Here is a 27,407-nt window from a genome sequence, read left to right as displayed (position 1 = left end):
CTTCCCAACCCAGGGATCGAACCCAGGTCTCCCGCATTGCAGGCAGATTCTTTACCAGCTAAGCCACCAGGAATACTGGACTGGGTAACCTAACTCCTCTCCAGCGCACCTTGCTAACCCAGGAATTAAACCTGGATCTCCTGCATCACAGGCGGATTCTTTACCAACTGAGCTCTCAAGGAAGCTCATTATGTAAAGTCACCCTCAAGAAACTTAAGAGCAGAGAAATGATGCAACGTAGCAACAGTAAGGTAGCAGCCACCCTACAATTCATTTAATATAGCATGGTACTTAAAGGTTATGGATTTTAATAGAAAAATGGCCAAAGGATTACAACAGGTCACCATAAGACAAAGTAAGACAAACATAAAAAGCAGGCTCGACTTCCTTAATTCGTCAGCGTCAAAAGAGGCTATGCTATCATAAGAAAGAGTGCAATTAACAGTAGCTTAACGCAACAAAGCTTTCTGGTTCATGCGGACTGATGGGGTTGAGCAGCTTTTTCTACCACTTTCTAGCTACGAGATCAGAATCACTGGCCTTCATTGACTCACCAGCTCTTGATTGCCTTGGAAGGAGATGTGTCATTTGTTTTCACATATTGGCAAGAATGTCACTAAGACCCCTACCTAAAGTAGGGCCACTGGGTGAAACATAGGTCAGGTGTATACCCAGGAAAAAGCTATGGCGTGTGGCTTTGCTTCTGCCACACTCAGAAGAGTAAAAATAAAAGCAGATGACAATTCTATCAGACTGGACAAGATGTCTCTGTCAGTACATCCTTTTTTTTTTTTTTTTGCTTGCTTGCTATTTATGATAAAGTTTTTTTTAACAGTTTTAAGTTCACAGTTAAATTTCTCATAAACCCTCTGCCCTTACATGCATATAGCCTCCCCCATCATCAGTATCCTCTTCCAGCACGGCACATTTGTTACAGCTGATGAACCAGCATTGCAATATTATCACTAAATACCATAGTTCACAGTAGGGTTCGCTCTTGGAGCTGTACATTCTGGGGGCTTAGACAAACGTATAGTGATATTACAGAGCATCATACAGCGTGGCTTCCGGCCGTAAAATATCCTCGGTACTCTGCCTATTCCTTCCTTCCTCCCTCTGACCATTGGCAACTGCAGATACGCAGATGACACCACCCTTATGACATAAAGCAAAAAACCAAAGAGCCTCTTGATGAAAGTGAAAGAGGAGAGTGAAAAAGTTGGCTTAAAGCTCAACGTTCAGAAAACTAAGATCATGGCATCCGGTCCCATCACTTCATGGGAAATAGATGGGGGAACAATGGAAACAGTGACAGACTTTATTTTGGGGGGGCTCCAAAATCACTGCAGATGGTGACTGCAGCCATGAAATTAAAAGATGCTTACTCCTTGGAAGAAAAGCCAAGACCAACCTAGACAGCATATTAAAAAGCACAAACATTACTTTGCCAACAAAGGTTCGTCTAGTCAAAGCTATGGTTTTTCCAGTGGTCACGTATGGATGTGAGAGTTGGACTGTGAAGAAAGCTGAGTGCCAAAGAATTGATGCTTTGGAACTGTGGTGTTGGAGAGGACTCTTCTTCAAGAGTCCCTGGGACTGCAAAGAAATCAAACTAATCAATTAGTTCTGAATATTCATTGGAAGGAAATATTCAGGAACTATTTCAGGACATGAACTGAGTGACTGAACTGATCCTGTTTACTGTCTCTGTAATTTTGCCTTTTCCAGAATGTCATATAGATGGAATCATACAGTAATATACATACTGTACATTAACTCTGCCATTGTGCTTCTAGGAATTAATCCTACAGATAAACGAAGATATACGCAAAAAACTTTGTAAAAGAGACTGGAAAAAAAAGATATTCAGGGGCCACATTATGACAAAATACTGTGCACTCATAAAAAGAACAAGGAAGCCCTTGATGAACTGGTGTAGAATAAGCTCAGATATGTTGTTGTTCAGTCACTCGGTCATGTCCAACTCTTTAGGACCCCATGGACTGTAGCACGCCAAGCTTCCCTATCCTTCACCATCTACCAGAGCTTGCTCAGACTCATGTCCATTGAGTGATACCTTCAGAGATATAGAACTACATGAAAAAAAAATCAACATGTGTAACATCCTACCATTTGGGTAAAAAAGGAAAAATACATATATATTGTATTTATGTATCTCCTGATGGGAAAAACATACTGATCACACTACCTCCAGAATGGGAACTGGAGAGGCAGAGAGACTTCTACTGTAGTCCTTAATTTTATTTTGAATTTTTAGCCATGTCAGTGTATTACATAACCAAACTTTAAATGTTTAAGAAGCTAGTAATTCAGACTGCCACCGGGCGACCTTGAGCGATTGCTTCATGTCTGCTTCCTTAATGACAAGTCTTCATCTTCTGGGGTTGTAAAAATCCAACTGCCCTACTGCTGAAGAAAATCCTAATAATCAGTTGGGGTGTATCTGAACCAACACAACTTATGGGCTTATCAGGGAAAGCTTCTGAGGTGACATGTATTACCTGCTGAGTGTTCCTGTATACAGGCATTAGAAAGGGCCTGAAGTGCCTGAGAAACTGCCAGGAGAGTGGGATGAGCTATTACAGAATGAGGTCAGCTGTGAGACTACAGAGTGGGGCAAGGAAGACCGTGGAAGCTATTCACACTGTGATCTGAATATAGGGAACCCCGACCTTTGACCTCCCCTCCCCAAGTGGCAACCCGAATAGTTGGGAAAAAAACTTTCAAACAAGTTTTTCTAATTCATGCAAGGACCAAAGAGACGTGAGAAAAACTAAATACTATACATTTCCCCTGAAACCGTTGACTGTTTCTGCCATCATTTTGAAGTCTTCTTGCAGGCTGGTTTGCGTTAAAGCCTACTAGTATTAAATGACAAAAGATAACAGAAGGTCCATTTGTTTTGGTTTAATAGACATTTATTCTGTTATTATGTAGTTGAACAACCTCTACACACAAAATAGTATGGTTTAAGATTTTTTTGAGTTGGAAGGAATTCGGGTCTTAAAAGGTTTTGCAAGCCTGTTTTCTGGAAATCACTTAAGCGGGCCTTTTTAAAGACCCTTGAAGAAAAAAAATTGGTTCAAGAAAGCCAGCGATTAAGTTTCAAAATCAAACTATTTATGCAGATAGCAAGCCAAGAATTGGGGTAATTCCTCTTCTGTATTCCCTACACTCACATCCACCCTGGGAAACAGAAGCCTGGTCTATGGGAAGACATGACGGAACCAGCAGAATGAGGCAGTAAGGGCAACCACAGCTGGCGGCCCAGCAAGTCTGGACTGTGAGGCTGGTTTGCGAGGGGATGGGAACTGTAGACAACATGAAGTTGGAGGCCAACTGAACTTGCACTGGCACCAACGATGAGTTTTCTCAATAGCCTTTTAAGAATGGAGTGACTTGACCCTAGAGAACAGATTACACTTAGCAATGATACTTTTTAAATATAACCACCCTGATTTCCCCCAACCCCTAATGTGGCTTAGAGAGTTCATGATGGTCACAACTACTACTACAGAGAAAACACTGGACTTTTGGATCCAAGTTTTTCCTATCGTCCTACACTTGAAAGGGGTCTGATGAACACCAAGCTCCCAATCCTATCACTACCTTACAAACCTTAGGGCTAATTAACTCCCCCCTCACTTATCTAATGTTCTATTTCCATCAGTTTTAATCAACACCAGTGTAAATACGACCATTTGCACGGTTCAGTATTCTACAGATCCCAAAACCTGAACCAGGAGCTTTATATGAACTTCAGTGGTACCATGGAGGCCAAGGCCATTTAATTTAGGTAAACCAGGATTGATTCGTCAGAACCCTCTTGCAACAGGTCTATTCAATTCTCTTAAAAATGGTGGCATTACTTTACTTTTTGCCTTTCAGAAGCAGCAGTTACACAAATGTAATATTAGATTAAGCCTAAATGTGGGCCCTACTCACAAATATCATTATTTTTCTGCATATGATCATGAGAAAGGATCAGGACACCCTTCACATTTCCAATGAAAATCCAACTGAAAATGTTGTCCCTGCCAAACTCCGTAAAACTGCAGAGCGTTGCATCACCCCAATAAGCTGCAGGTCTCACCACATGCATCAACAAACCTACAGGGTTAAGCTTCTGCACTCCTCTTTTACAGAATTTTACACCTATTGTACCAAACAGCACTTTAAACACAGACACATCAACTCCCTAATAAAGCAAACACAAAGGCATTTCCCTTATTAAAAACAAGATACACCATCACTTCATATACACTTATATGTGTAAGTAACTTCAATAAGTCTTCAAACATTATTGCACTTTAACTTTCATAATTTGACAATGCATTCAATGAAGCAATCTGCAGACAACTAGTTTTAACAGACAAATTAAAAACACTTTTAAGCAGACAAGAACGTCCTAAATTGTTTATTAGGTAAGAACTTTACAAACATTACGTATATTAGCGGTAGCGGTGGAGCTGGAGAGTATTGCGCCTTCTCCACGCTGCACGGCGAGAGCCACCAATAGTGTGGTGGAACTTGTGGCCCTTGCCCAGGCCGCGGCTCTTTCTGCCTGCAGACGTCAGCCCCCGCATCTCCCTGTGCTTATGCACTGGTTTGGTGATCCATTGGGTGTCAGGGTTTCTTCTGATAGCTTTATGGAATGGATCAATGAGGATAACCTCAAAGAATTTGTACGTAGAATCTTCACCAACCCAGTAGGAATTCAGGACCCTCAGGGCCCCACAGTGGCGGCCAGCACGCTCCTAGGACAGGAAACAAAGGCCCAAGGTCAGCCTTCCACACATCCCAGGAACAAATCAGTCAGCAAATTCACTAGACAAGTGACGAAGGCTTCTGACTTAAACTACTCAAATACTCAGCATCTCCCCATAGGCTGGGACCCCAAGTAGAAGGAAGACTTACTAGAAAATAACACAACATGCTTATTTGAAACCTTTCTTATTACCTTCTTGCCAATTAAGGTGTGAAATATTAATATCTAGCTAACCAAACTTAGTATTCTGGAACCCTGCACTTTTCTAGTACAAGAAGGGTTAACAAACTTAAGAGAATTCTGAAGGCTACAAAGGTCTCTTGCATGGTCTTCTATGCCTTTTTTAAACAAAATACTTTTAGCTTATGGCGGGCAACAGGCCCATGTTGGCCAACCTCTTCAACAGAGCATAGCTTAATTTACTAGCCAAGAAAGACAATTCATAACCAGTAACACCTGGGGAGAGTTCCTCTTTAAGATGTTTAATTGCCCTTTAAAAGTTTAGGCTCCACAGGTTCACATTAATTTATATGACCTATGAGAGATTCCCAAATGAAAACTAAATTCTGGTTGCAACTCAACTAGATTGCATGTTTGTGCTTAGTCCTTGTCTTTGCAACTTTTTTGTGGCCCCATGAACTGCAGCCCACCAGGTTCCTCTGTCCATGGGATTTTTCACCCAAGAATACTGGAGAGGATTGCCATTTCATCCTCCAGGGGATCTTCCCCACCCAAGGATCAAACCTGTATCTCCTGCACTGCAGGCAGATTTGTTTACCACTTAAGCTGGGAGGAGGGTCGGGGGAGATGGGCGAGAAACCCTTTTCTGTATCATGTCAGAACCTAATTCCACCTATTCATTTATGTGTTAGAAAATGGGAATTCTATCATTACAAACCAAACTGGATGACACCTAACACAGTGTTATGTATTTCTCTTCCCCTTACAAAAAGCTTTATCTCCCCACGTGTCCAATTTGAATGTTGATGGAGAGTTGTCTTTAAAAAAATACTGCATCTATAAAGATCTTGCACTTTTTTCCCTAAGTAGGTGTTGGAGAAGATTTACTGAGGTTATCAAGAATAAAACTCACCAAGCCACATTCCAAACACAACAGGGCTCACCTAGGTACAAATGAACCACCGAACAGCGGCCCACATCCTTCTCCATCACCTCCAGGAGGTGACCAGCACTCAGTCTCTTACCTCCGCAACCGACTGCAGGCTTCGAGCAAACTTGAGCTGGTTGACACCATGGTGGACAGGCTTGCCGTAGGTGGCACCCTTAGGAACTGGGCGTTTGCGGCCCCCGCGGCGCACACGGATCCGGTATATGACATAGCCTATGTGAGTGGAGGGCACGGAGGCCGTGAGGGTGGCGGCCGCGGGGCGGGTTTCCCACGCCGCCCGCTCAGGCGCGTCCCCGGCCGCCGGACGGTCAGCGCCCCCCGCCCCGGGGCCCCTCACCTTGTTTGGCCTTGTAGCCCAGCCTGCGCGCCTTGTCGGGCCGGGTGGGGCGCGGGGCGCGGTGCAGCGCCGAGAGCTGGCGGTACTGCCAGCAGCGCACCCGCAGCAGGAAGCGCATCACGTCCGACTGCTTCTTCCTCCACAGCTCCTGGATGTACTTGTAGGCGCCCATGTCGGCTCACCCTGGGGACACGCGGGTGTCAGCACGCGCGGTGCGGGCAGCCGCCCGCCTCAGCGCCCGCCGACACAAGGCAGGCGCGGTGACGGCGCGGCGCGGGTCAAGACGCCTGCTCCTCCCGGCCCGCCGGCCTCGCCTTCGGACGCCCGAGGCCTGGCTTCCCGGACCTCAGCCCCCGCGCGTCCCTCTCCTCCGCGCCCCGGGCCCAGCTCGGGTCCGCGCCGCCATCACTGCATCCCCCCCAGCCCGCTCCGGGGGGCCGCCTTTCCGCGCCCGCGCTGCCCCGCGTCGCAATCGAACCCGCGCCGCGCAGGGGGCAGGAGAAACTCCCAGGACGCAGGGCCCCCAAGCCTGGATGGCCGACGTGAAGGGAGATCGGCGGCGGATGAAGCGGCGAATATCCTGACGCTGCCTACCTGATGGCTGCCGCCTGACGGAAAGGACTGAACCTTTCTCCCACAATCCCTTTGGCGCTCCGCCTCCCCTCCCCCCCCCACGACAGCGAGCCTCCTTCCGTTGGAAAGCGGCTGTGGCGCAGGGCCTCACGGGATATGTAGTTCCGGCAGCGAGCCCGGGTGGGCGGAGTTCGGCCAGGATTGGGCGCGACCTGCCTCAGGGTCCCGCCCCCTGCTGCTCGGGACGCGCGCCTCAGAGCCGGCGGCGACGGTCCGCGGCGAGGTTCGGGCAGCCGAGCATCTGCGGCTGAGAGGCAGGTTGGGGGCGGGGCTCCCGGGGCCGCGGCGCTCTCGGGCGGGTTTGTTGGGGGCTGCGGGCGCCCCCTCTCCCTGGACGGACGCGCGCACAGGCCGGGGGTCCTGCCGGGTGGGCCGCTGGAGGCGCGGGGGCTTCGCGGCGGCGGCTTCGCCCCTCCCGGAGCAGTTGGGGTCGCAGACCCAGCTCTCAGGGGGTTTCCTCCAGATGGGGTTGCGGGGGCGCGGGGCGCGGACGGGGCTCGCCCGGGTGGCGCTTTTCCTGCGTGCAGGTTTGGCCCTGGGTTTGCTCCGTCAGAACCACGGGTTTGGTTGTTTTTTTTTTTTAACCTATTTATATGCCACAATCTGGTCGGCAGGTGCGAGCGTTTTCGGGGGTGGGGGGAAGCCGAGAAAATGCAGACATTTTGTGTTGCGTTCTTCATTGACAGTTTATATACTGGCTTTTTTTTTTTTTTTTGCACCTCCAGAATATTTTCATTTTAGAGAAATGAAGTGGTTAAACTCTTTTACACATTCTAAGTTGAAATGGGGCGAAGGTGTAGGAGACTCCTTTGTCGTCTAAATTAACGGGTTTGGTTGGTCTCCAGCCCCGTTCCCGATCTTGCTTGTTTTCTTGCCTAGTTGCAGTGGTACCCTTGTAAAAGTCCTGACAGGGGCTTTGATTTATGAAGTGCCTCGTGTGCGCCCAGCTGCTGGGAAGGTGGCTGGGGTCGTGGCAAAGACTCTAGCTTCTTGGAATAGGGCAATCAACATACATATATTGTATTCTGTGGTAAGTGCTAAGGACAGATGTTGACGGGAGCGAAGCGGTAGGGAGTATTGGGATGGGGGTAGAAATTTCGGCCGGAATCTTCAGGGTGACATTTGAGGAAAGACTTGAGCCCCGGGCCCTATCTCGGTCAGAGGGAACAGTGCCAAAGCTGGCGAGTGCCTGCGTTAATAGAACAGCTGTGTGGCTGGAATCGAGCCACAGAGGAAACTAGCAAGCGACATCAAAGAGGTGGAGCTCCTTATGAGGACTGTGGGTTTGCAGACTTTCTGAGATTGGAAACCGCTGGAAGCGTTTGAGCAGAAGGGTGACTTCATGTGACCTACATTTTAAAAAGGATCGTTTGGGGGGATTCTCTGGCTCTGCAGTGCTTTCAATGCTATGGCCCGGGTTCAGTCCCTGACTGGGGGGAATTATTAGAAGATCCCACAAGCAAGCGCAGCCAAAAAAAAGATCATTTGAGGCTAAAAGGAAGAAGGGAAAAAGTGGCCAGTTAGGAAGTTGTATTCATTTTTCTATTGTTGCTGAAACAAATTACAGCAGCTTCACAGACTTAAAACGGTACCCATTTGTTGTCTTAACAGGTCTGTAGGTCAGAAATCTCACTAGGCTAAAATCGGGTTGTCTCTTGGGCTGTGTTTTCTCTTAGAGGCTCTAGGGGAGAATCCATTTCCTTTCTTTTCCAGCTTCTAAAGGCCACCTGCATTCCTTGGCTCCTCACTTCTTCATTGGCAAAACCAGCATTGTAGCATCTTCAAATCTCTGTCTCTCTCTTTCTGACCCTCTTGTCCCTCCTTGTAAAGACACTTGTGATGACGTTGGGTCCACTCAGATAATCCGGGGTGAACTCCCCCTCTCAGGTTCTTAATGTAGTCACAGCCTCAGAAGTCTTGTAACCTAGAAGTCCAGGTAAAGAACACTCACGGACTTGGGGAATATGACACGGGCATCTTTGAGAGACCACGTGAGGGAAGATGGTGCCTTCAGCTACTTCATTAGTGATGGAGGCTCTAACTGGTCCAGCCATGGATGTGTTCCAAAGGTTTACTGATCAGATGTGGGGTATGAGAAACATTAGTCAAGAACTATGGCAACCCACTCCAGTACTCTCGCCTGGAGAATCCCATGGATGGAGGAGCTTGGTGGGTTACAGTCCACAGGTGACAAAGAGTCGGACACGACTGAGCGACTTCACTTTCACTATTGATTGCAAAGTTGGAATCATCATTTGGAAAGAGGATTCTGGCAATGTGATTAATCACCGCTAATTTCTTAATTAGGTTTTGCAGTTTTGTTTCTTAATTTGCAGTGTCTCGTAGTAATTTTGCAAGATTTGGATTGGTATTTTCAATTGATTTTGAAATTTCTGAGGGCAGTGATCATTTCTGGTTTTGCACTCTGCTTTATCCCTAATGCTTGTCATTATGGTGTTAAGTGTTAGTGGCTCAGTCGTGTCCAACTCTTTGCAATCCCATGGACTGTAGCCCGCCAGGTTCCTCTGTCCATGGAATTTTCCAGACGAGAATACTGGAGTGGGTTGCCATTCCCTTCTCCAAAGGATCTTCCCAATCCAGGAATTATGGTAATCCCTCAGTAAATATTTACTGAATGAGTAGAAGAATGGTAAGCTGGAATGTGCTTATTGTATTTAGTATGTGTAATGTTGTTTGCAAAACTCTTAAATATATATTTATGTAAGTAAAATTATTCATATATGGGTAAGTGGAAGTACTACACACAATCCATTATGTTTACATAAACCAATGCGCAGGAGTAGAAATTTTCCTCCTGCTATGCTTACATGATAAGATCCCTAACATCTCTTTATGAAGTCAGCAGTGTTGCAGTGTTAATATTTTTCTGGTTACATAAAAAAGTTGTATTTTACTTTAAAACTGGAATGATTTCCTTAGAACAGCGGTACTGACAATTTGGGGTTGTCAGCTGTCTCCGATGGCTCTTCAAAGAGAATACTGACAGGGCTCAGTGTTTTCAATAGGATGGATTAGATCACATTTTTATTCTCTAGCCATGTTATTGAAGCCTGGAAGGCAAACCAATATGTATTTAAGACTATCGGACTTTGTCTGTTAAGCACATTTTCTTAGTCATTTATTAATCCATCAGAGTATTAGGGGTGCATAGATCCCAGATTGAATTTTATTGTCCAGCAGTTTCTTAGGGTAGGGACCGTACAAGCATCCTTAGCTACCGCTTTTGGTGTTAACCTTGTGTTAACATGGTTTCTGGGTAAGTAGTTTCCGCGCTCGTAGCTTCAGTGTTAGAAGGAGCCTTGGAGGTCAGCTGTCTACTCTGGAGCCTTTCAGACTTTTCAAAACCGGGTTTTAGTAAGCGGCTGGGCCACCCTGTCTCTTCCTGTGACTCCCGGCCCATTTAGGTCGTTGAAGATGACCTCCTTTTATATTTGGAAGGAAATGGTGCATATTTATTATGTTTGGGAATTATGAAATATTATAATGCTTAGAGAACTAAGCTTTTAGTAATTTTTGTTTGTAAATATGAGTATATATAAATAAGTGTGAGAACAGGTTCCTTGTATGTCATGAGAGTCCCTGCCATCATCATGCATAGAAAATGGGGTGTTTTTGTGTGTATTTAATGTTATTCATTCAGAATCTTACCTTAGATGTTAATTTTTTTGAAGGATTCATACTTTTAAGAAATGAATTTTATAGAGGCGTGGTTGACGTACAATATTATATGAGTTTCAGGTGTACAACAGTGATTTGCAGTTTTAAATTATATTCCATTTATAATTATTAGAAAATATTGGCTATATTTCCTATGCTGTACAATGTAGCCTTATAACTTATTTATTTTACACACAATAGTTTGTACCTCAGAATTCATGTTTTTTTATTTGATGATAAAGCAGGTCACTGATCTTCAGGTTTATGTAGTATTATTGTTTTCCACGTGAAGATAGCTAAGAACCTGGACTGTTTCAGGTATGTTTTAAGTAATCACACTCTCATCTTTGTTTTCTTTTTGGTGTAAGATATTTACCATGGTCTGTTCTGTTCTCTTTCTTTCCTTCTCTCCTTCCTAAAAAACCTTAAAATCCTTATCTAGTGTCTGAATTACCTCTTTTTCAGTTCCTTTTGCTGTTTGCCCTTGATGAAGTTTCCTCTGAGGTATTGAAATAACTCCTGCAATTTCTTATACACAAATACAAAATAATGCATATTTTTAACATACTTTATCTGCCAGTCACAAGTGATTAAAGTACAATTGTAGTATACCACTTTTAAAGCAGATAATTAAGACTACTTCCAAAAAGTCTCAGGAATATTTGATTTCTGGATTTCTCAGGAGTCTGTCGATTTCAGCATTTTCTCAGTTTTCTACAGTCCCTAGCACTCATACCCACCTCCCTTTCACAGAGTCTGTTGCTGTTAATCACTGGGCTTTTTTTTCTTCTAAAACAGCGGCTTCCCTCAACTGCAGTATGTACCTGCCCTTTTACAGCATTTGAATTGTGTGAAGGTTGGTATAGTCTGTGGCAATGGGGGACTTTTTGATTGGACAGTAGGGGAGAGGTGAGGACTGGTATTTACACATTCTGTGGGACTGTTTTGGAGGAAGGCAAGTAACAATAGAAAATAGAAAAATCAGAATGTAGATTCCACCGGCAAACTTTTCTGACAACAGAAATAGTTTGTGCTGCCATCAATTTCTTGTTCTCTTCTCTCATAGGTGGCAACTTTCTTTAAATTTTAACTATTAATATTATTTTTTTAAATAATTCTCACTTGGCATGCAAATCCCATTTTAAAAAAATTTATTTGGCTGCACCAGCTCTTAGCTGCAGTATGTGGGATCTTTCGTTGTGGCATGCAGGTTCTAATTCCCTGACCAGGGATCGAACCCGGGGCTCCTGCATTGGGAGCACAGAGTCTTAGCCACTAGACCACCAGGGAAGTCCCAAATTTTAACTAATACTAAAAACCTTTTGAAAGAAAGATTCAGTAGTATAACTTACAGAAGACCACAATATGGAAAGAGGATAGAATCCTATGATAAAGGAAATGACATTAATCACAAATTCAGAAGTATCTGTAGAAAACTTTTAATATAGGCCATGGTCGCTGACATAGGTGTTACCATACCATAGATGATTAGTGTTACACCAAACCCTGCCCTTATAAAGACAGACTGAGAATTTTTCTGTTGCAAGTACTCTGAAACTGAAAAGAAAGTCCCCTAAGAGAAGTGGTTCTCCTGGAAGTAGGTGATAAATATTCTTGGGAAGATTTCTCAGAAAGATTGAGAGCATGCCACCTAAGAAATAATGGTTATATCACGTAAGTGATGATTATTTATCTACTGGTAAAATGTAGCATACCGCTCTGGAAATGAGTACTGTGTTATTACTGTACTATAATAATATTAGCTTTAAAATGTTCCATGTGGTTAGTGTTGTGGCTGATTTGGGTTATACATAGTTGTAGACTTTGACAATCTATGACAAAGGAAAGAATATATACAATGGAGGGAAAAAAAGTCTCTTCAGTAAGTGGTGCTGGGAAAACTGGACAGTTGCATATAATAGAGTGAAATTAAAACATTCCCTAACACAATATACAAAAATAAACTCTAAACAGATTAAAGATGCAAGATTGAAAACTATAAAACTCTTATAAAACATAGAACACACATAGGCAGAACACTGACATAAATGTTAGCAATGTTTGTTTGAATCTGTTTCCTAAGGCAAAGGAAACAAACAAATGGAATCTGTTTAAACCTGAAAGATTCTGCTTAGCAAACAAAACCATTGACAAGATGAAAACAACGTACTGAATGGGAGAAAATATTTGCAAATAATATGACTGATAAGGGTTAATATCCAAAATATAACAATTCATTATCAAAATACCCACACAATCCAATTTAAAAATGAGTGATGGATCTGAATAGACAGTTTTTCAAAGAAGACATACAGGTGGCCATCAGGCACATGAAAAGATGCTCAGTGTCATTCATCATCAGAGAAATGCAAATCAGAACCCCAGTGGGAGATCACCTCTCATCTGTCAGAATGGCTGTCATCGGGAGGTCTCCAAATAGCACGTGTTGGTGAGGAACTGGAGAAAAGAGGACCCTCCTACACTGCTGACGGGAGTGTAAATTGAGGCAGCCACTGTGGAGAACGACATGGCGGCGTCTCAGAGAACTAAAACAGAACTAGCATATGAGCCAGCATTGCCGCTCCTGGGTTCCCATCCTGAGAAAACAAAACCACGCGTTTGAAAAGACACACACCACAGTGTCCACTGCAGCATTATTTACAACAGCCGAAACACAGAAGCAACCCAAGTGTTCATCCACAGGTGAGTGGATAAAGTCGACACAGTACACACACACAATGGAGTGTTACTCAGCCAGAAGAAAAGAATGGCGTTTTGTCATTTACCGCAACGTGGGTGGACCTGGAGGGTATAAGAGACAAGGACAAATACTGTATGTTACCACTTAGAGGCGATATTAAAAAAAACAGACTAGTGAGTATAACAGGAATGAACTCAGATCCAGACAACAAGCTAGTGGTTGCCATAGGGAGAAGGAGGAGGGGCAACGCAGGAGGAGGGGGTTAAGAGGAACAACTGTTACACAACTTACGTAAGTATAATCTAAAAGGGTATACTGTACAGTACAGGGAATGTAGCCAGTCGTTCATAATAACTTGATGGAGTATAATCCATAAAAACTTCGAGTCACTCTGCACACTTGACACTGCTGTTGGAAACCCGTTCCGCACCTTGTGCGTGCTCGGTTGTGTCTGACTCTGCAGCCCTGTGGACTGTAGCCTGCCAGGCTCTTTGCGTGGAATTTCCCAGGCAAGAATACCACAGAGGGATCTTCCGGACTCAGGGGTTGAACCCTCACCTCTTGTGTTTCCTACATTGTCAGGTGGATTCTTTACCACGAGTGCCACTTGGGAAGGCCCAAGGAAATCGGCTATACCTCAGTTTAAAAAAATTAGACTTTGAGAAAGTAGAGAAGGCTGATGGAAAGTTCGTTTTCGCTTAGTGTTTTAGATCTTGGTTAAAAACAAGTGGTGTGCGACATGCACATACAGAGTGATGTCCACGGGTCTCCCTTATCAGATGCTTATTTGAACACGTTTGTTGTTTACTGCCTTGGAGTTGTGGCACCCTTTTTAAGTCAGAGTTGCCGCATGCTCCACACTTCTGATTTTGTTGTTATTTAGTCGCTCAGTCATGTCCAACTCTTGTGACCCCATGGGCTCTATCCCTCTAGTTTTCTCTGTCCATGGGATTCCCAGGCAGGGATACCGGGGTAGGTTGCATTTCCTGCTCCAGGGGATCTTCCCAACCCAGGGATGGAACCCACATCTCCTGCGGTGGCAGGTGGGTTCTTTACCACGGAGCCCCCGGGAAGCCCCTCCACACTTCTAGGTAAGGGAACTGGAGGACATGATGATTAAGGTTTGTGTTGGAAGGTGACAGAAGGCAATGTGGAATCTGAATTCTCTTGGCTGTTTTGTTGTAGTTAATGAGTCTTTTTTCCGTTTCTGCCTTGCCTTCTGGAAGATAAAAAAAAACCTTGAGGAAAATTCAATAAAATGTTTGTTACCTGATCTCTCTCTTCCTTGGATATGTGAGGAAGCAAAGAGGAATGAGTTTTCCTTTTCTTTCGGTTTAAAGTGCCTGAGCAATTTTTCTAGCATGAAGAACCATGACTCAGAATTGTGACTAAGACAGCCCCAAATCCAGTGTCTTACTCTCCTGAGAAAAGACTAACGTTGGCATTGATGGTGTTAATGCTTCTTATAAAAAATGACGTCCATTCTCTATCCAAATTTTTAATGATGTCCATTCTCTATCCAAATTGTTATCTTCATGGCTCCTTAAAGTTTTACTTAAATGCTTGTTTCTCCAGGTAGACATTGATGAGCAGGCAGTCTTTCAAGGATTGGATTTATCTAGGATTCTGTTTGGATTGCTGTAGACTTAATTAATATTAAAATAGTCTTTAAGATGTCTCTCTTCTTTTTGAAAACAAGCGTGTTTATATGTGTATTCTTGCATTTCTCTAGGTTACCTCTGCAGGGATATATACTGAACCATAGCACTGATTGCTCTAAGGGAGCATGTGGGAACCAGGGAATGGGGTTTGGAGGAATAAACTTTATTCTGTATTTCTTTTTTATACTTGAAATACCCAGTATCCCCCTGTGTACATATTACTGATTACATTTAAACATAGAAAAAGGAAAGGATTTTTTTTTTTTTTTCTTTTAAAGATCTTCTCTTCTCTTCACAGCGATCTCTGAAGAGAAGATGGGGAAAGGCTGCAAGGTGGTGGTCTGTGGCTTGCTATCTGTGGGGAAGACAGCGATTTTGGAGCAGCTCCTTTATGGGAATCATACTATTGGTAAGATTTTTTTTCTCTAGTTTCTCTGTAGGCTCTGGGAACTGGCTGGTGTCTTTGGTTGGCTGTGCTGACCTAGAGATGGGTGAGGTGTCGTCTAAAGGGACCAGGAAGGTTGTAGAAGTTGACAGAGACTGAAGGGGGATGTAGGGGCAAGGAGAAAATGTTTTTATATTGTCGACATTCAAGAGTGCTCGCACTTACTCTGTTAAAACAGGAGTTATAACAGGCAAGACAATGTTGTCTGTGGTTTCCAGTAGAGTATTTACATCATGAATAGCAGTCTTGGAGTCACAGACTCACTGACTTCAGGATACACTGATCCCTCATTCTCATTTCATACATGACTTTCCAATACCGCTGAATGGGTTTTAAGAATGAAGAGACAGCTGTTTGCTGCAATATGACCTACTTTTGTGAATTGGATTATCTCATTCATCTATCCATTCATTGAGTTAAAAATTGTTCTGTATTTCCTCTGTGATCCAGGCTATGATGAGGCCTCTCTGGCTTTAAGGAGGTCACAGACACAGCTGAAGGAAATGAGGCTTCTCTTAGGTAGAATCATGGATCTTTGAAGTGTTTGTCAGTGGCAAGAACCCTGGAGCACTTTTCTATCTTATTTTTATTGACCATTTTGATGCGGTCTGATTCTCTTCTGCCTTCTTCCCAAAATAATATTTAACAACTCTGGTTAACTCCACATTCGGTTTTTATCATGATGTGCCTGTGTCAGAAATTCTGAAAACCTTTTGATTTCCCCAAAACCATTACTCCTGTCATAAATGCTGCATTAACGGTTCTGCATTTTTTACCCTCAGATTCTAATTTGTACAAAAAACAAATTATGCCCAAGGGGGAAAAAAGAATCCCTTTATCCTGTCAAAACCCCCACAGCTTTTGTTTATGTAGGCTGTGTCTTACGACATTTCTATTACATTAGAAATTAAAACTGAGGAAAATTTTAAATGTACTACTTAGAGTAAGAACAATAAATTTATTACATGCTAAGGGAACACATTTTTATGAAAAATAATTATATTTTCAAAAGCAATTTAGTGAGATGATTGTGGATTTACATTTCTGAAAATCGAATGTCCAGCTTAGTAGGAAGCGGCTGGATTTTCGTAACCGATTGTGTCTGCATTCAGCCTGCTGTTGTGTGCTGTTTTAGTTGAGATACATGAATAACATCTGGCCTCACACAAGTATGTGGTTGAAAAAGATAGGAGTATCTTAATAGCTTTGCAGATAGTTCAGGATTTGCTTTGGTATTTCACTAAAACTCGGTCATTGATGGTTATGCAGTGTGAACCCCAAAACCACATCAGTGAGCTTGTATTACATTAAAATCACATTGATCTGTCTTGCACATCAAATGGGTTTTTTACCCAAGCATAGTTTTTTATCATGAATGGGTCATTTGGAAAATACTGGTTAACCTAGATAAGCAGATCTTCCGAATAACATTTGTTAATGTCATCACCAATGTCATTGCCATTGGGAGGCTATCAAGTTTATGCCAATGGATAGAATTCTCCTTTTTGCTTGAAAGCTCACAAATCTTATCATTAACCACATATATTGTCAGTTATTTTCCTTGAAACGATAGATTCCATTTATTCATCTTTGAGAAAATGTCTGTCAGATACCCAAAAACCCATGGTTTTTGTGTGTCATTTAAAAACAAAAAAGCCTGGTTCAGCTTGCAACTCGGACACAAGAACTTTTCCTCCAGTCACCATTATTCATTAAGTGAAATACTTAATGCAGTCTTCCCATTAATCACATAGAATATTGAAAAGATAAAGAAACATACTCAAAGATTGGGATTTAATAAATTTGGTAATTTTTCCTGCTTTCTCAAGGACATTCTTAAATGAAATTGATTTTTTCTTTTTAGAGTGCAATAGGAGGTGGTGAGGAATTCAGCCACTAACACAGTTGGTACCCCTGCCTGAATTTGTACTAAGCCAACACTGGTTTTACCCACCGTTACTTTTGCATCACCAGCAAATGTCAACATAGTGCAAAAGGTGAATGCCTTAGTGTTGTTACGAAAGAAGTTTTGCCCATGTTGTTGTGTTTGGTTGCTCACTCGTGTCTGACCCTTGGCCCGTGTGGGTTCCCTGGAAGGAGGCCTCGGGGGATCTCTGGCAGACCACACTTTGAGCTGCTGGCACCTGTGGGTGTTCTCAGCTGAGCAGCGTCATGCACTGTCTTCTTTCTTCTTTTTCTGTTTATGGAGGCTAACATTTGCCCTGTTTATCATTTCTTTAGTTTGTTTACATCTTTCCCTAACTCTTATGCATGTCCTGATGTTTCTGTTTCCTTTGAGGTCTGCTGTGTCAGATAACCCCCCACCACACACGCACACACACACGCACGCTCTTTGGTGAGACCTTCTGGGACCTGGCATCCTCTGGGCCTGTTGCACAGCTCTCACCGCAGGACTTCCCCTGGCTTCTTTCTTCTCTCTGGGTTTCAGTTCCCCTTTCTAGACCTGTTGTCATCTTTTGTTTACTCCCTTCTTCTGCTGGAGCACATCTTCCAGTCCTTTCTTTGGGTGAAGAATGTTTCATGATGAAATGGGGCCCTGGGCGATGACAGCCTCAGATGGCCCTCTGTGCCTGGGCACAGTTGCGACCCTGGGGCTTCCGAGTAAAGCTGTTTACTATTGTCCCTGTGACTCTCTATGCTGGAGACGAGGCTTCGATCCCTGGGTTGGGACGATCCCCTGGAGAAGGAAATGGCAGCCCACTCCAGTACTCTGGCCTGGAGGATCCCATGGACAGAGGAGCCTGGCGGGCTACAGTCCGCCAGGGGGGTCGCAGAGTCGCACACAACCGAGCGCATACACGCTGAGGTGGTTTTCCGAATCTAACGTCTTCCTGTGATCACATGCTGTCTTGTAAATGCTTTGGCCACACCGCATGGCGTGTGGGGTCTTAGTTCCTGACCAGGGATGGAACCCTCGCGCCCTGCGTTGCACGCGCCGAGTCTTAGGCCACGGGGCCTCCATGGAGGTCCCAGAGCTCTCGTTTTGGATGCTGGATCTTCTGGCCTCACCCCCTGGTGTTAGTTTCTCCTCTCCTGTTTTCTGTCTCGGTGTTTGGTTGTACTTTATGGGGATTTCCCTCATCTTTACGTTTTGGCCCTTATATTCAGTTTTTACTTCTTCGTATCCTGTTCTTATTTCATGAATGCACCATCTTATCTCTCTAAGTGTGGTATTTGGTAGTTTTTGGTTTGTTTTCTTCTCTTTGCACAGTCTCTTTCTTTCCAGGCGCTCTTTCCTGCTTTTTGGTCTCTTTCTCAGGAGTCTGGTAACCCTTGGTTGTCTGCTTAGTAATTAACAATGGCGAACTGAAAAGCTAATTTAAAGCTCTGAGCACGTGGGTAGGATTCGTGACTTTGCTTCATTATAAGGTGACCTGGGTGGGGCATTTGTTATTAATAGTTAACCCTAGAGGTTAGCATAGTTAGGGTTTTTAACTTTTTCGGTGGTCAGATTCCCCAGATCCCTCTGCCTAGAGGGTGCAGAGCTGGCCCCACAGTGTGGGAGCAGGCCACTGGAGTTTACCCTCCAGTTTCAGAGGGGACAGATATGAAAAGATGGACGGGTGAAATGGTCTTACATGTGCAAGACACAGGAAGCACAGGATGGAGAATAGAGGATAATCCAAAGAAAACCTACAGAGCTGACATTTCAGCAGAGTCTGGAGAGGATGAGGGGTTGACCAGGTGTTTCTTGAGCTGTTGGCAGTGGTTCAGGAGAAGGGCGCAAGCCAGGGGAGTGGGAGCAGGCGGTGGATTGAGCAGAGCTCGTAGCAGCTGAGGGGCTGATTTGGGACCGTATTCACCCATACGTCCATCCATGTTCACCAGGCTTCCCTGGTGGCTCAGTCGGTAGAGTCTGCCTGCAATGCGGGTGACCTGGGTTTGATCCCTGGGTTGGGAAGATCCACTGGAGAAGGAAATGGCAACCCACTCCAGTATTCTTGCCTGGAAGATCCCATGGACAGAGGAGCCTGGTGGGCTACAGTCCACGGGGTCACAGAGAGTCGGACACGACTGAGCGACTAACTTTCACTTTCACCCATACTTGCTTCATTCAGAGAGAACACTCAGGACTGAGCAGATGGATGGCGATCACGGGACAAAGCGGGGAGGAGCGACAGGTGTGGGCGGGAGGGTAACAAGTCTTGTCGGTGCGAAGGACATGCAAGACGTCAGACAAAAGTGCACAGTAGGTACCTGGGAATTAAGGCCTGGTGCTTAGACCCAGACTGGACATGTGCATTTTTGAGTCCTTTAAACAGACCCTGGAAATGGTGGACATTGTCCAGAGAAAAATCAAGATTACCCAAGTCCTGTCCTTGACTCTGATGAAGAAGAAAACAGGGCCACTTAGTTGTTGAAACTACTTTAAAAATCAGACTTTAATTACCATTTTAGACATTAAGTTCTCTGACTCTTGTAAGTTACTTTTTAAAAATAATAGTAAATCTCATTGCCAAATTTTTATCTGTTATTCCTATATGGAGATATATATTTTATAGATATATATATCTTTTTATCTTTTATTCCTAAATATTCCTATATGGAAGAAAGAATCTTAACTACTTTTCAATTTAAATAAGTAAGTGGAAATAGGATTCTTGGGTATAGTAAATAAGGAACCTAGAAAGCCAACTTGTACACGATGACAAAATACTCAAAAATTGGTGGAGTTGTCCAAAAACGAATAGCTTTTTCAAAAAATGGAGATAAAGTTGACAATAACATTATTCATTTCAGATGAATGACGTAATGCCTTGATACTGGTATATACAAAAGTAGTTTCTGGGGACTTGCTGGTGGTCCGGTGGTTGCGGCTCCGCCTTCTGGTGCAGGGGCTGCGAGTTCAGTCCCTGGCCGGGGAGCTGAGATCTTGCACGCCAGGCAGCCAAACAGCAGAGGCAGCGTGGTAACAGGTGCAGTAAAGGCTTAAAAGAGAATGACTGGCCTCTCGCCCAGGACTGGGGGACTGCGAGACGCTGGAGGACGTGTACATGGCGTCAGTGGAGACGGACCGAGGCGTCAAGGAGCAGCTGCACCTTTACGACACCCGAGGCCTGCAGGAAGGCGTGGAGCTGCCCAAGCACTACTTCTCATTTGCCGACGGCTTTGTTCTTGTGTACAGCGTGAACAACCTGGAATCCTTTCAAAGAGTGGAGCTTCTGAAGAAAGAAATTGATAAGTTCAAAGATAAAAAAGAGGTAAGTGGGTTGTTAAAAAAAAAAAAGCCAACTGTGAATTCTGTTTAAATTGTAGCATGGAATTCCGGGCAATTAAAATGTTTTAAAAGCATTCAGTTGTATTCATAATATCTGTAGTCGTCATGACTTTTTTTTCCTAGCCCAGGAAATACAGGACTGACTGGGTTCAACCAGGACCAGAGCTTGACTCTCTGCCTTTGCTTGTTTACATGTAAAGTTGAACTTTAATGACTCCATATCTCACATACATAGTTCATTTCATATCATTTGGGACCACTGTTTCCTAGGACTTTTTATTTTTTTATTGTCTTCTTGGATAAATAGGATTGTCTTCAGCCTTAAAAAGAAAAAAAAAAGGAAAGAAATGGAAAAAAATGAATAATTACTGGGTTCTATTGATGTACCACTTGAAAATAAGATTCTTACTACAGACTGTGAAGCCCTTGATGATCTGGCCCGTGTCTGTTCCTCTGTCCTGGTACCCCAGGGCCGCTCCAGGGGTCTGCTTTCTGCACACTTTGTCAGCAGGATGGTTCTGTTCCCTTGGCAGTCCTCCTCAGCCACTGGCTCCCCGCCTGGAGCTCTCTTGTTGCAGGCTTTTCTCCAGGTCAAGACCACCTTCTCAGTGCCTAGGGAACCGTGTCATGAACCTGTTAACATCACCGGATGGTCTTAACCTAATTCTCATATATTTTTTCATGTCAAACTTTTAATTTTGAGATGATTGTAGATTCACATGCAATTTTAAGAAACAGCAGAGATCCCTCACCAGTTTCCCCCAATGCTGGTAACACCCTCCAAAACTATTGTAGTCCCTGCTGGCTCAGTGGTCAAGAATCTGCCTGAAATGGCAGGAGACACAGGTTTGATCCCCGAGTCGGGAAGATCCCCTGAAGAAGGAAATGGTAACCCACTCCAGTATTCTCGTCTGGATAATTCCATGGACATCCTGGTGGGCTGCAAATAACGGGGTCACAGGGAGTCAGATACGACTTAGGGACTAAACGACAGCAGCAGCATTGTAGATAACACAGCTGAGACACTGACGCTGATACAGCTGGGGGGCTTCCCAGCACTGCAGGGGGTCCCTCAGGAGAAGGAAACAGCAGCCCACTCCAGTGTTCTTGCCTAGAGAATCCCAGGGACAGAGGAGCCTGGTCGGCTGCCATCTGTGGGGTCACACAGAGTTGGACACGACTGACGCAACTTACCATGCATGCATGCATTGGAGAAGGGATGGCACCCCACTCCAGTACCCTTGCCTGTAAAGTCCCATGGTCAGAGGAGCCAGGTGGGCTGCAGTCCATGGGGTCACTGAGGGTTGGACACGACTGAGTGACTTCACTTTCACATTTCACTTTCATGCATTGGCGTCGGAAATGGCAACCCACTCATGTTCTTGCCTGGAGAATCCCAGGGATGGAGGAGCCTGGTGGGCTGCCATCTATGGGGTCGCACAGTCGAAGATGGCTGAAGTGACCTAACAGCAGCAGCAGCTGGACCTCTTATGTCCACACGCATTCCCCACCCAGCCCTCCCTCCTTAGTCACTGACTCACCTGTGCTCCATTTCAGTAACCTTGTCATTTCAAGAACGCTGACATAGGTGGAGCTGTAGTTTGTAACAAACTGCTGTAGGGCAGGACCTTATTTCTCCGATCTGTGCATGAAGGCTGACCCCTTCTATCTGCTGACCCCGCCCCCCACCCCGCTCCTTCCCCAGTCGTCTCCCCTCGACAGCCGCAGGTCTGTTGTTCGAGAGTCTGCTTCTGTGTCAGGTCATGTGTCATATTTTAGATTTCACATGTAAATGATTTCCTGTGGTATTTGTCTTCTTCAGACTTCAGTTATGACAATCTCTAGGGCTATCCATGTTGCTGCAGATGGCATTATTTTGCCCTTTTTATTCATTCATTCCTGCCCGTGCTGGGTCTTGCTGCCGCACGGGCTTGCTGTAGTTGCAGCGAGCCGGGCCGTTCTGTAGTTGGGGCGCGCGGCCCTCTCCCTGCGCTTCTCCTCCTGCGGAGCCGGCTCTGGCGGCGCGGGCTCCGTGGTTGGGGCGCGCGGGGCATAGCTGCTCTGTGGCGGGTGGAACGCGTGTCTCCCGCGCTGGCAGGCGGACTGTACCGCCGAGCCGCCAGGGAAACCCATCTACAGACTTTTAGTGACAGCCTTTCTGCCCTGGCCGAGGTGGTAGCTCCGTGTAGGCGAGTTTGGACCGCAGACGTTTCCCGGGCTGTGGGCCGGCACTGTTCTGGTGAGGGGCCGGGGACACGGGAGACATGAAACAGTCTGCTCCCACAGAGCTGCTGGCGGGAGGCGGGAGGCCACGCGGGAAGGCCTCCCTCCTGCGGAGACTGCTCGCCGAGACCCGGGACGTGAGGGGCGCCTGGCCGGCCTCCGGAGGGGCTGCTTCGAGGGGCGGGGATTGGGGGGGGTGCCGGCTGAGGCCCCCCCGGGGGGGAGGTGCCTGTCACGCTGGGGGCGGGCGGGCGGGAGGGGAGGGTGGCGGCAAGGGGAGGGTGGCGGCAAAGAGAGGGCAGGGTGTAGCCTGGGTTAGATGACTTATTTTCATGTTTTTAAGAAAATGAATGTTTGCACATGGTTCATAAATAAAAAGGACTCCAGTGAACTCTGGTTCCCACCCATCCTCAGCCATCCATTTCTGGTACCCAAGTGTGTTTTTTAAATATTTTCCCACCTTCCTAGTCGAGGGGCACCCTTGCAGGGTTTCTTCATATAAATACAAGCAAATGTACATATTTTTTCCTTATTCTTCTGTTATACCTGAGGTGGCTTATCGTTCTACACCTTGTATTTTTCACGTAATACATCTTGGAGTCCTTTCCCTAGGAGTACTCAGGATTCTTTTTTTTTTTTTAAGTTTGCCTCGTATTCATTGTATGACTATAGGTGTATCATATGTAATTAGCCTCCGGTTGATGGGACATGGGTTATCTCGGGTCATGTGCTATTATGAACCATGCTACAGTGAATACTGTTAGACTTTTATTGTTTTGTACATACATTTTAGCCGATAGTTGAAGATCCACCAGCACAAGTTAGGATCTCGAGTCGAGGGTAAAGACGGTGCGGAGCTGCCCTCTGTAGGAATACAGTGAGAGCGCCTGTTCTGCAGCCTTGACAACCCTGGGCTTAAATGTCTGGATTTCGTGACTCTTCTAGGTGAAGGGTGTTTTCGTAGCTTCGTTTTTGCTTCATGTGAAGGAAGCTGAACCTCCTTTTGACTTAGTTTTAAACTGATTGCTCTATGCTGACTCTGACCGTGGGGGACAAGGTGCAAAGCCGTGTTTTAGTGCAATGGCTCGCTCTCAAGCACACTGACCTTTAGTGGTTAGCACTGAGAAGACCGCGGCTGAGGAGTCTGCACAGGAAGTGGCCTCTGAAGCAGGAGGAAGACAGGGATGAGGGCAAAGAGACCGGAAGGCAAGTGAAGTCGGCGCTTTAAAAAGGAGGGAGTGACCAGGCTCTGTCAGATGCTGAAGGCAGATCAACAAAGCCGAGAAGTAGTGTTTAAACGCGGAGCACTTCAAAAGTCTGCTGGACTGGCTGAGGGGGCTGAACACAGCAAACATAGCTCTTCAAGAGCCTGGAGTCAGAGGGTAAATGTTCTGTCCCATAGAGGGGACAGGGCTTCCCAGGGGCACAGTGGTCAAGAACCCGCCTGCCAGTGCAGGAGACACAGGAGACCCGGGTTCGATCCCTGGGTGGGGAAGATGTCCTGGCGAAGGACATGACAGCCCACTCCAGTATTCTTGCCTGGAGAACACCATGGACAGAGGAGCCTGGCAGGCTGCAGTCCGCAGGGGCGCACAGTCAGGACTGAAACGACTTGGCACCCAGCACAAAGCGGGACGGGAGCTGGAGAAGGATGTTGAGAAGGTTTGTTTCTCAGATGAGACAGTTGTTTGTGTGCAGGATGGCTCAGTGGAGAGGTGCAGGAGCGAGGGAATGGTTGGTGGAGCGATACCCGATCCTAGAGGGTGGACGTGGGCTTAGAGGATGCGGAGGGCGGTTAGGTGCGGTGGTGGAAGTACACAGAAGTTCCCTTCCCGTTGCTTCTGTCTTCTTGCTGCAAGCATGCCGGCGGGTCATCCACGGGCTGAACGCATCCCGACGGGCGGCGCGTGGGGTGACCAGGGGCCGCTCGGCGATAAGCGGCGGGGACGGATCGGGGAAGGACGCGGGCGGGGAGGGCGCGGAGCCGAGGGGACCGCCTCCCCCGCCGCTGGCACCACAGGGCAGGGCCTGTCCCATTGGCCGCAGGGCAGGCCTCTGTGCAGACGCCGGCCGCGGGGACGTCTGCGGGCAAAGCGCGCTGCCTCTGCTGTCCTGTCGGGAAGAGCAGACGACAAGGATAGGCGCAGGTGAAGCTGGGGGGCGGGGAGCGCGCCGGGAGGGCGGCTCCTGCTGAGAGGCAGGCGTTACAGACCAGCCAGGAAGACCGGGCTCCGGGCGCTGCTCCGTCCCGGCTGGACGGCCTCTGACGGTGGGACGGGCCGGGCCGCCCAGGGCTCCGAGCTGTGCCCCCGCCGCCTCCCCACCTCCGGCTTGAGTCAGCTTGGCAGGCGCCTCAATACCCGGATGCCATTTCCTCCCCCGGGCTTTGGCTGCCCTGTGACTGCTGCCTGCGTCGCCCAGCGTAGCGAGTGTTCGCTGTGAGAGAAGGCTCGCTCGCCCTGCCTTTAACGCACAATGTTCCCGTTGGGGCACGCGCTCAGCAGGGATTTCAGTGCCTGCCTCAGGCACTTTGCTGTGATTTGGATGAACGTGAGTAGAGAGTCAGCTCCCCCGAGTGCAGACCTCCCCTGGTCGGGGCGCCCTGTTGTGTTTTCAAGGACATCTCGCAGATTTCCCAGACAGCAGGTAAGAGCTGAACTGAGACACAGGCACGCTTGTCAGACCGTTATCTGTACCCCAGGCATTGATTTCCCGTCTCCCTTCCATTCACACCCCAGGCATTTCACAGGTTACAGCATTCCTTTTTTTTAACAAAATGCACAGAGGCGGCAGTGAGGTGCTGCCCCGCCTTCTTACCACGCAGGTCACGTACAGTCTTCCTTCTCCGTTTGGTCTAGGAGCTCCTAAGTGTGACCTCTCCCTCCGTCCCTCCTCCAGGTGGCGATCGTTGTTCTAGGGAACAAGATCGACCTTTCGGAACAGAGACAGGTGGACGCCGAGGTGGCACAGCAGTGGGCCAGGAGCGAGAAGGTGCGCCTGTGGGAGGTGACGGTCACTGACCGCAAGACCCTCATCGAGCCCTTCACCCTGCTGGCCAGCAAGCTCTCGCAGCCCCAGAGCAAATCCAGCTTCCCTCTGCCCGGCAGGAAGAACAAAGGGAACTCGAGCTCGGAGAACTAGGACTCGAAGCGCGCCAGCGTCCTTCAGTCGGGACTGCCTTTAGGTACCCGTGAACGTGTTCAAGCCAGGCCGTTTGTCTGCCTTGGTCCTTAGGAAGCCTCTGATGCGCTTTCAGTTATCATCAAGTTACTTGGGCTAAGTTGTATTGCCTGATTTGAAATCATGTATTTGCACCCTCATTGTTTGAAACTTGTCCCTGAATCGAGCACCTGTGCCATTTACATCACGTTGTACTTGAATAAAGCTTGGCTGTACGCAGAGGACCCGAGTAGCTCTGCTCACCTTTAACTTTTCTCAGAAGCGGTCATCCTGGGTCACTTTATGCAGACTTCTAATCGTCTCATGTCTAGGGTTCTAAAATGACACCTCACATGTGTCCAGATTGGATCACAAACAGTAAACAATTGGAGTACTGAGTTAAGCTAAACTTCATCTGGTGGAGATCTTGCTGAACAGAATAAAATGCATGATTTAACTTTGTTGAAATTTAGCATGAATTGAGTAGGTGGTGTAAATACGTTCAAATTGCTTCTTCCTTCTTTAGGAAGCTGCTAAACACTAGTAAAGCTTCCGCCGTGAACAAGTCAGTTACCATATAACTACTTGAAAAGTAAGCAGCAAGCCACTCAAGTCGTTTCAACCATCAAAGCAGTTAAGTATTGGTTTTAAATGTGAGGTACGTGGTCCAACAACAAACTAATGATTTAAAAGGTCCAGTAAACAGCAGTTACCTGGGGTACTTTTAAGATGGTGAAGCTCAGTGAATTTAAACTCAATTGGCTGTTAAGTGACTGGAAGGCAAGAACTACAGCATGTAAGATACAAAACTTATGTGATGGCAGCTCTGGCCGATTTATAATTACAATTTCTCATTACTTATTTTTGGTTAAACAACTATCACTCAGATGGTTAAATCATTCCCTGCCTTCTCTTATAGTTACTGAGTGTTGAACCTCTATTTTTTTTTCTTCCTCCCAAACACAGATAAGTACTTTTACAATTATTTAAAGCTCAGATGGTAAAGAATCCGCCTGTAATGTGGCAGACCTGGGTTCAACCCCTGGATTGGGAAGATCCCCTGGAGACTGGAAAGGCTACTCACTGCAGTATTATTCTTGCCTGGAGAATCCCATGGACAGAGCTGCCTGGTGGGGTACAGCCCATGGGTCACAGAGAATCAAACTGAGCGACTAAGCACAGCACACAGCATTTACAAGGAATATATGGGGGTGGGGGGCTTCCCTGGTGGTCCAGTGGTTAGGATTCCACGCTCCCCCATGCAGGGGGCACAGGTTCAAGTTCGGGAACTAAGATCCCTCATGCCACAGTGTGGCAGAGAAACCCACAAAAAACCATCCTGCAGTCTGCTCCTCTGCTGAACTCAGCTTGGCTCTGTTAGTGTGCAGCATGACTATGTTCTTTTTAAACATG

General features: G+C 46.2%; 2 protein-coding genes across 4 annotated transcripts; one reads left to right on the top strand and one right to left on the bottom strand.

Annotated features, from left to right (window-relative positions):
* Positions 1-4,423: 4,423 nt before the first annotated feature.
* Positions 4,424-6,949, bottom strand: RPL15 (ribosomal protein L15). Of its 2 annotated transcripts, none has more exons than XM_070364290.1 (4): positions 6,850-6,949; positions 6,256-6,438; positions 5,995-6,131; positions 4,424-4,778 (listed from the first exon to the last, which is right to left on the bottom strand). In XM_070364290.1, exons 2-4 carry the CDS (start codon positions 6,425-6,427, stop codon positions 4,473-4,475), a joined length of 615 nt encoding a protein of 204 aa, XP_070220391.1. In that variant the 5' UTR covers positions 6,428-6,438; positions 6,850-6,949; the 3' UTR covers positions 4,424-4,472. The 2 variants fall into 2 exon arrangements, with proteins under 2 accessions (XP_070220391.1, XP_070220392.1); XM_070364291.1 differs by lacking the exon at positions 6,850-6,949 and adding an exon at positions 6,734-6,756.
* Positions 6,950-7,016: 67 nt separating this feature from the next.
* NKIRAS1 (NFKB inhibitor interacting Ras like 1) lies at positions 7,017-26,237 on the top strand. 2 transcript variants are annotated; one of them, XM_070364289.1, is made up of 4 exons: positions 7,017-7,142; positions 15,227-15,337; positions 20,354-20,595; positions 25,734-26,237. In XM_070364289.1, exons 2-4 carry the CDS (start codon positions 15,244-15,246, stop codon positions 25,974-25,976), a joined length of 579 nt encoding a protein of 192 aa, XP_070220390.1. In that variant the 5' UTR covers positions 7,017-7,142; positions 15,227-15,243; the 3' UTR covers positions 25,977-26,237. The 2 variants fall into 2 exon arrangements, with proteins under 2 accessions (XP_070220390.1, XP_070220389.1); XM_070364288.1 differs by lacking the exon at positions 7,017-7,142 and adding an exon at positions 7,623-13,269.
* Positions 26,238-27,407: the final 1,170 nt, after the last annotated feature.

Source organism: Bos mutus, chromosome 27 (assembly GCF_027580195.1).
Source record: "Bos mutus isolate GX-2022 chromosome 27, NWIPB_WYAK_1.1, whole genome shotgun sequence".
Classification (NCBI taxonomy): domain Eukaryota; kingdom Metazoa; phylum Chordata; class Mammalia; order Artiodactyla; family Bovidae; genus Bos; species Bos mutus.
The sequence above is the reverse complement of the archived record's forward strand: the minus strand, read 5'-3'. Positions and strand labels throughout refer to the sequence as shown.

Coding starts and splice junctions, on each gene's coding strand:
- RPL15 (XM_070364290.1), bottom strand. CDS start 6,427: ATGGGCGCCTACAAGTACATCCAGGAGCTGTGGAGGAAGAAGCAGTCG. Junction 6,132..6,255: donor GGGCTACAAGGCCAAACAAG/GTGAGGGGCCCC, acceptor CCACTCACATAG/GCTATGTCATATACCGGATC. Junction 4,779..5,994: donor GCCTGCAGTCGGTTGCGGAG/GTAAGAGACTGA, acceptor TTCCTGTCCTAG/GAGCGTGCTGGCCGCCACTG.
- NKIRAS1 (XM_070364288.1), top strand. CDS start 13,131: ATGAGCCAGCATTGCCGCTCCTGGGTTCCCATCCTGAGAAAACAAAAC. Junction 13,270..15,226: donor ACCCAAGTGTTCATCCACAG/GTGAGTGGATAA, acceptor TTCTCTTCACAG/CGATCTCTGAAGAGAAGATG. Junction 15,338..20,353: donor TTATGGGAATCATACTATTG/GTAAGATTTTTT, acceptor CCTCTCGCCCAG/GACTGGGGGACTGCGAGACG.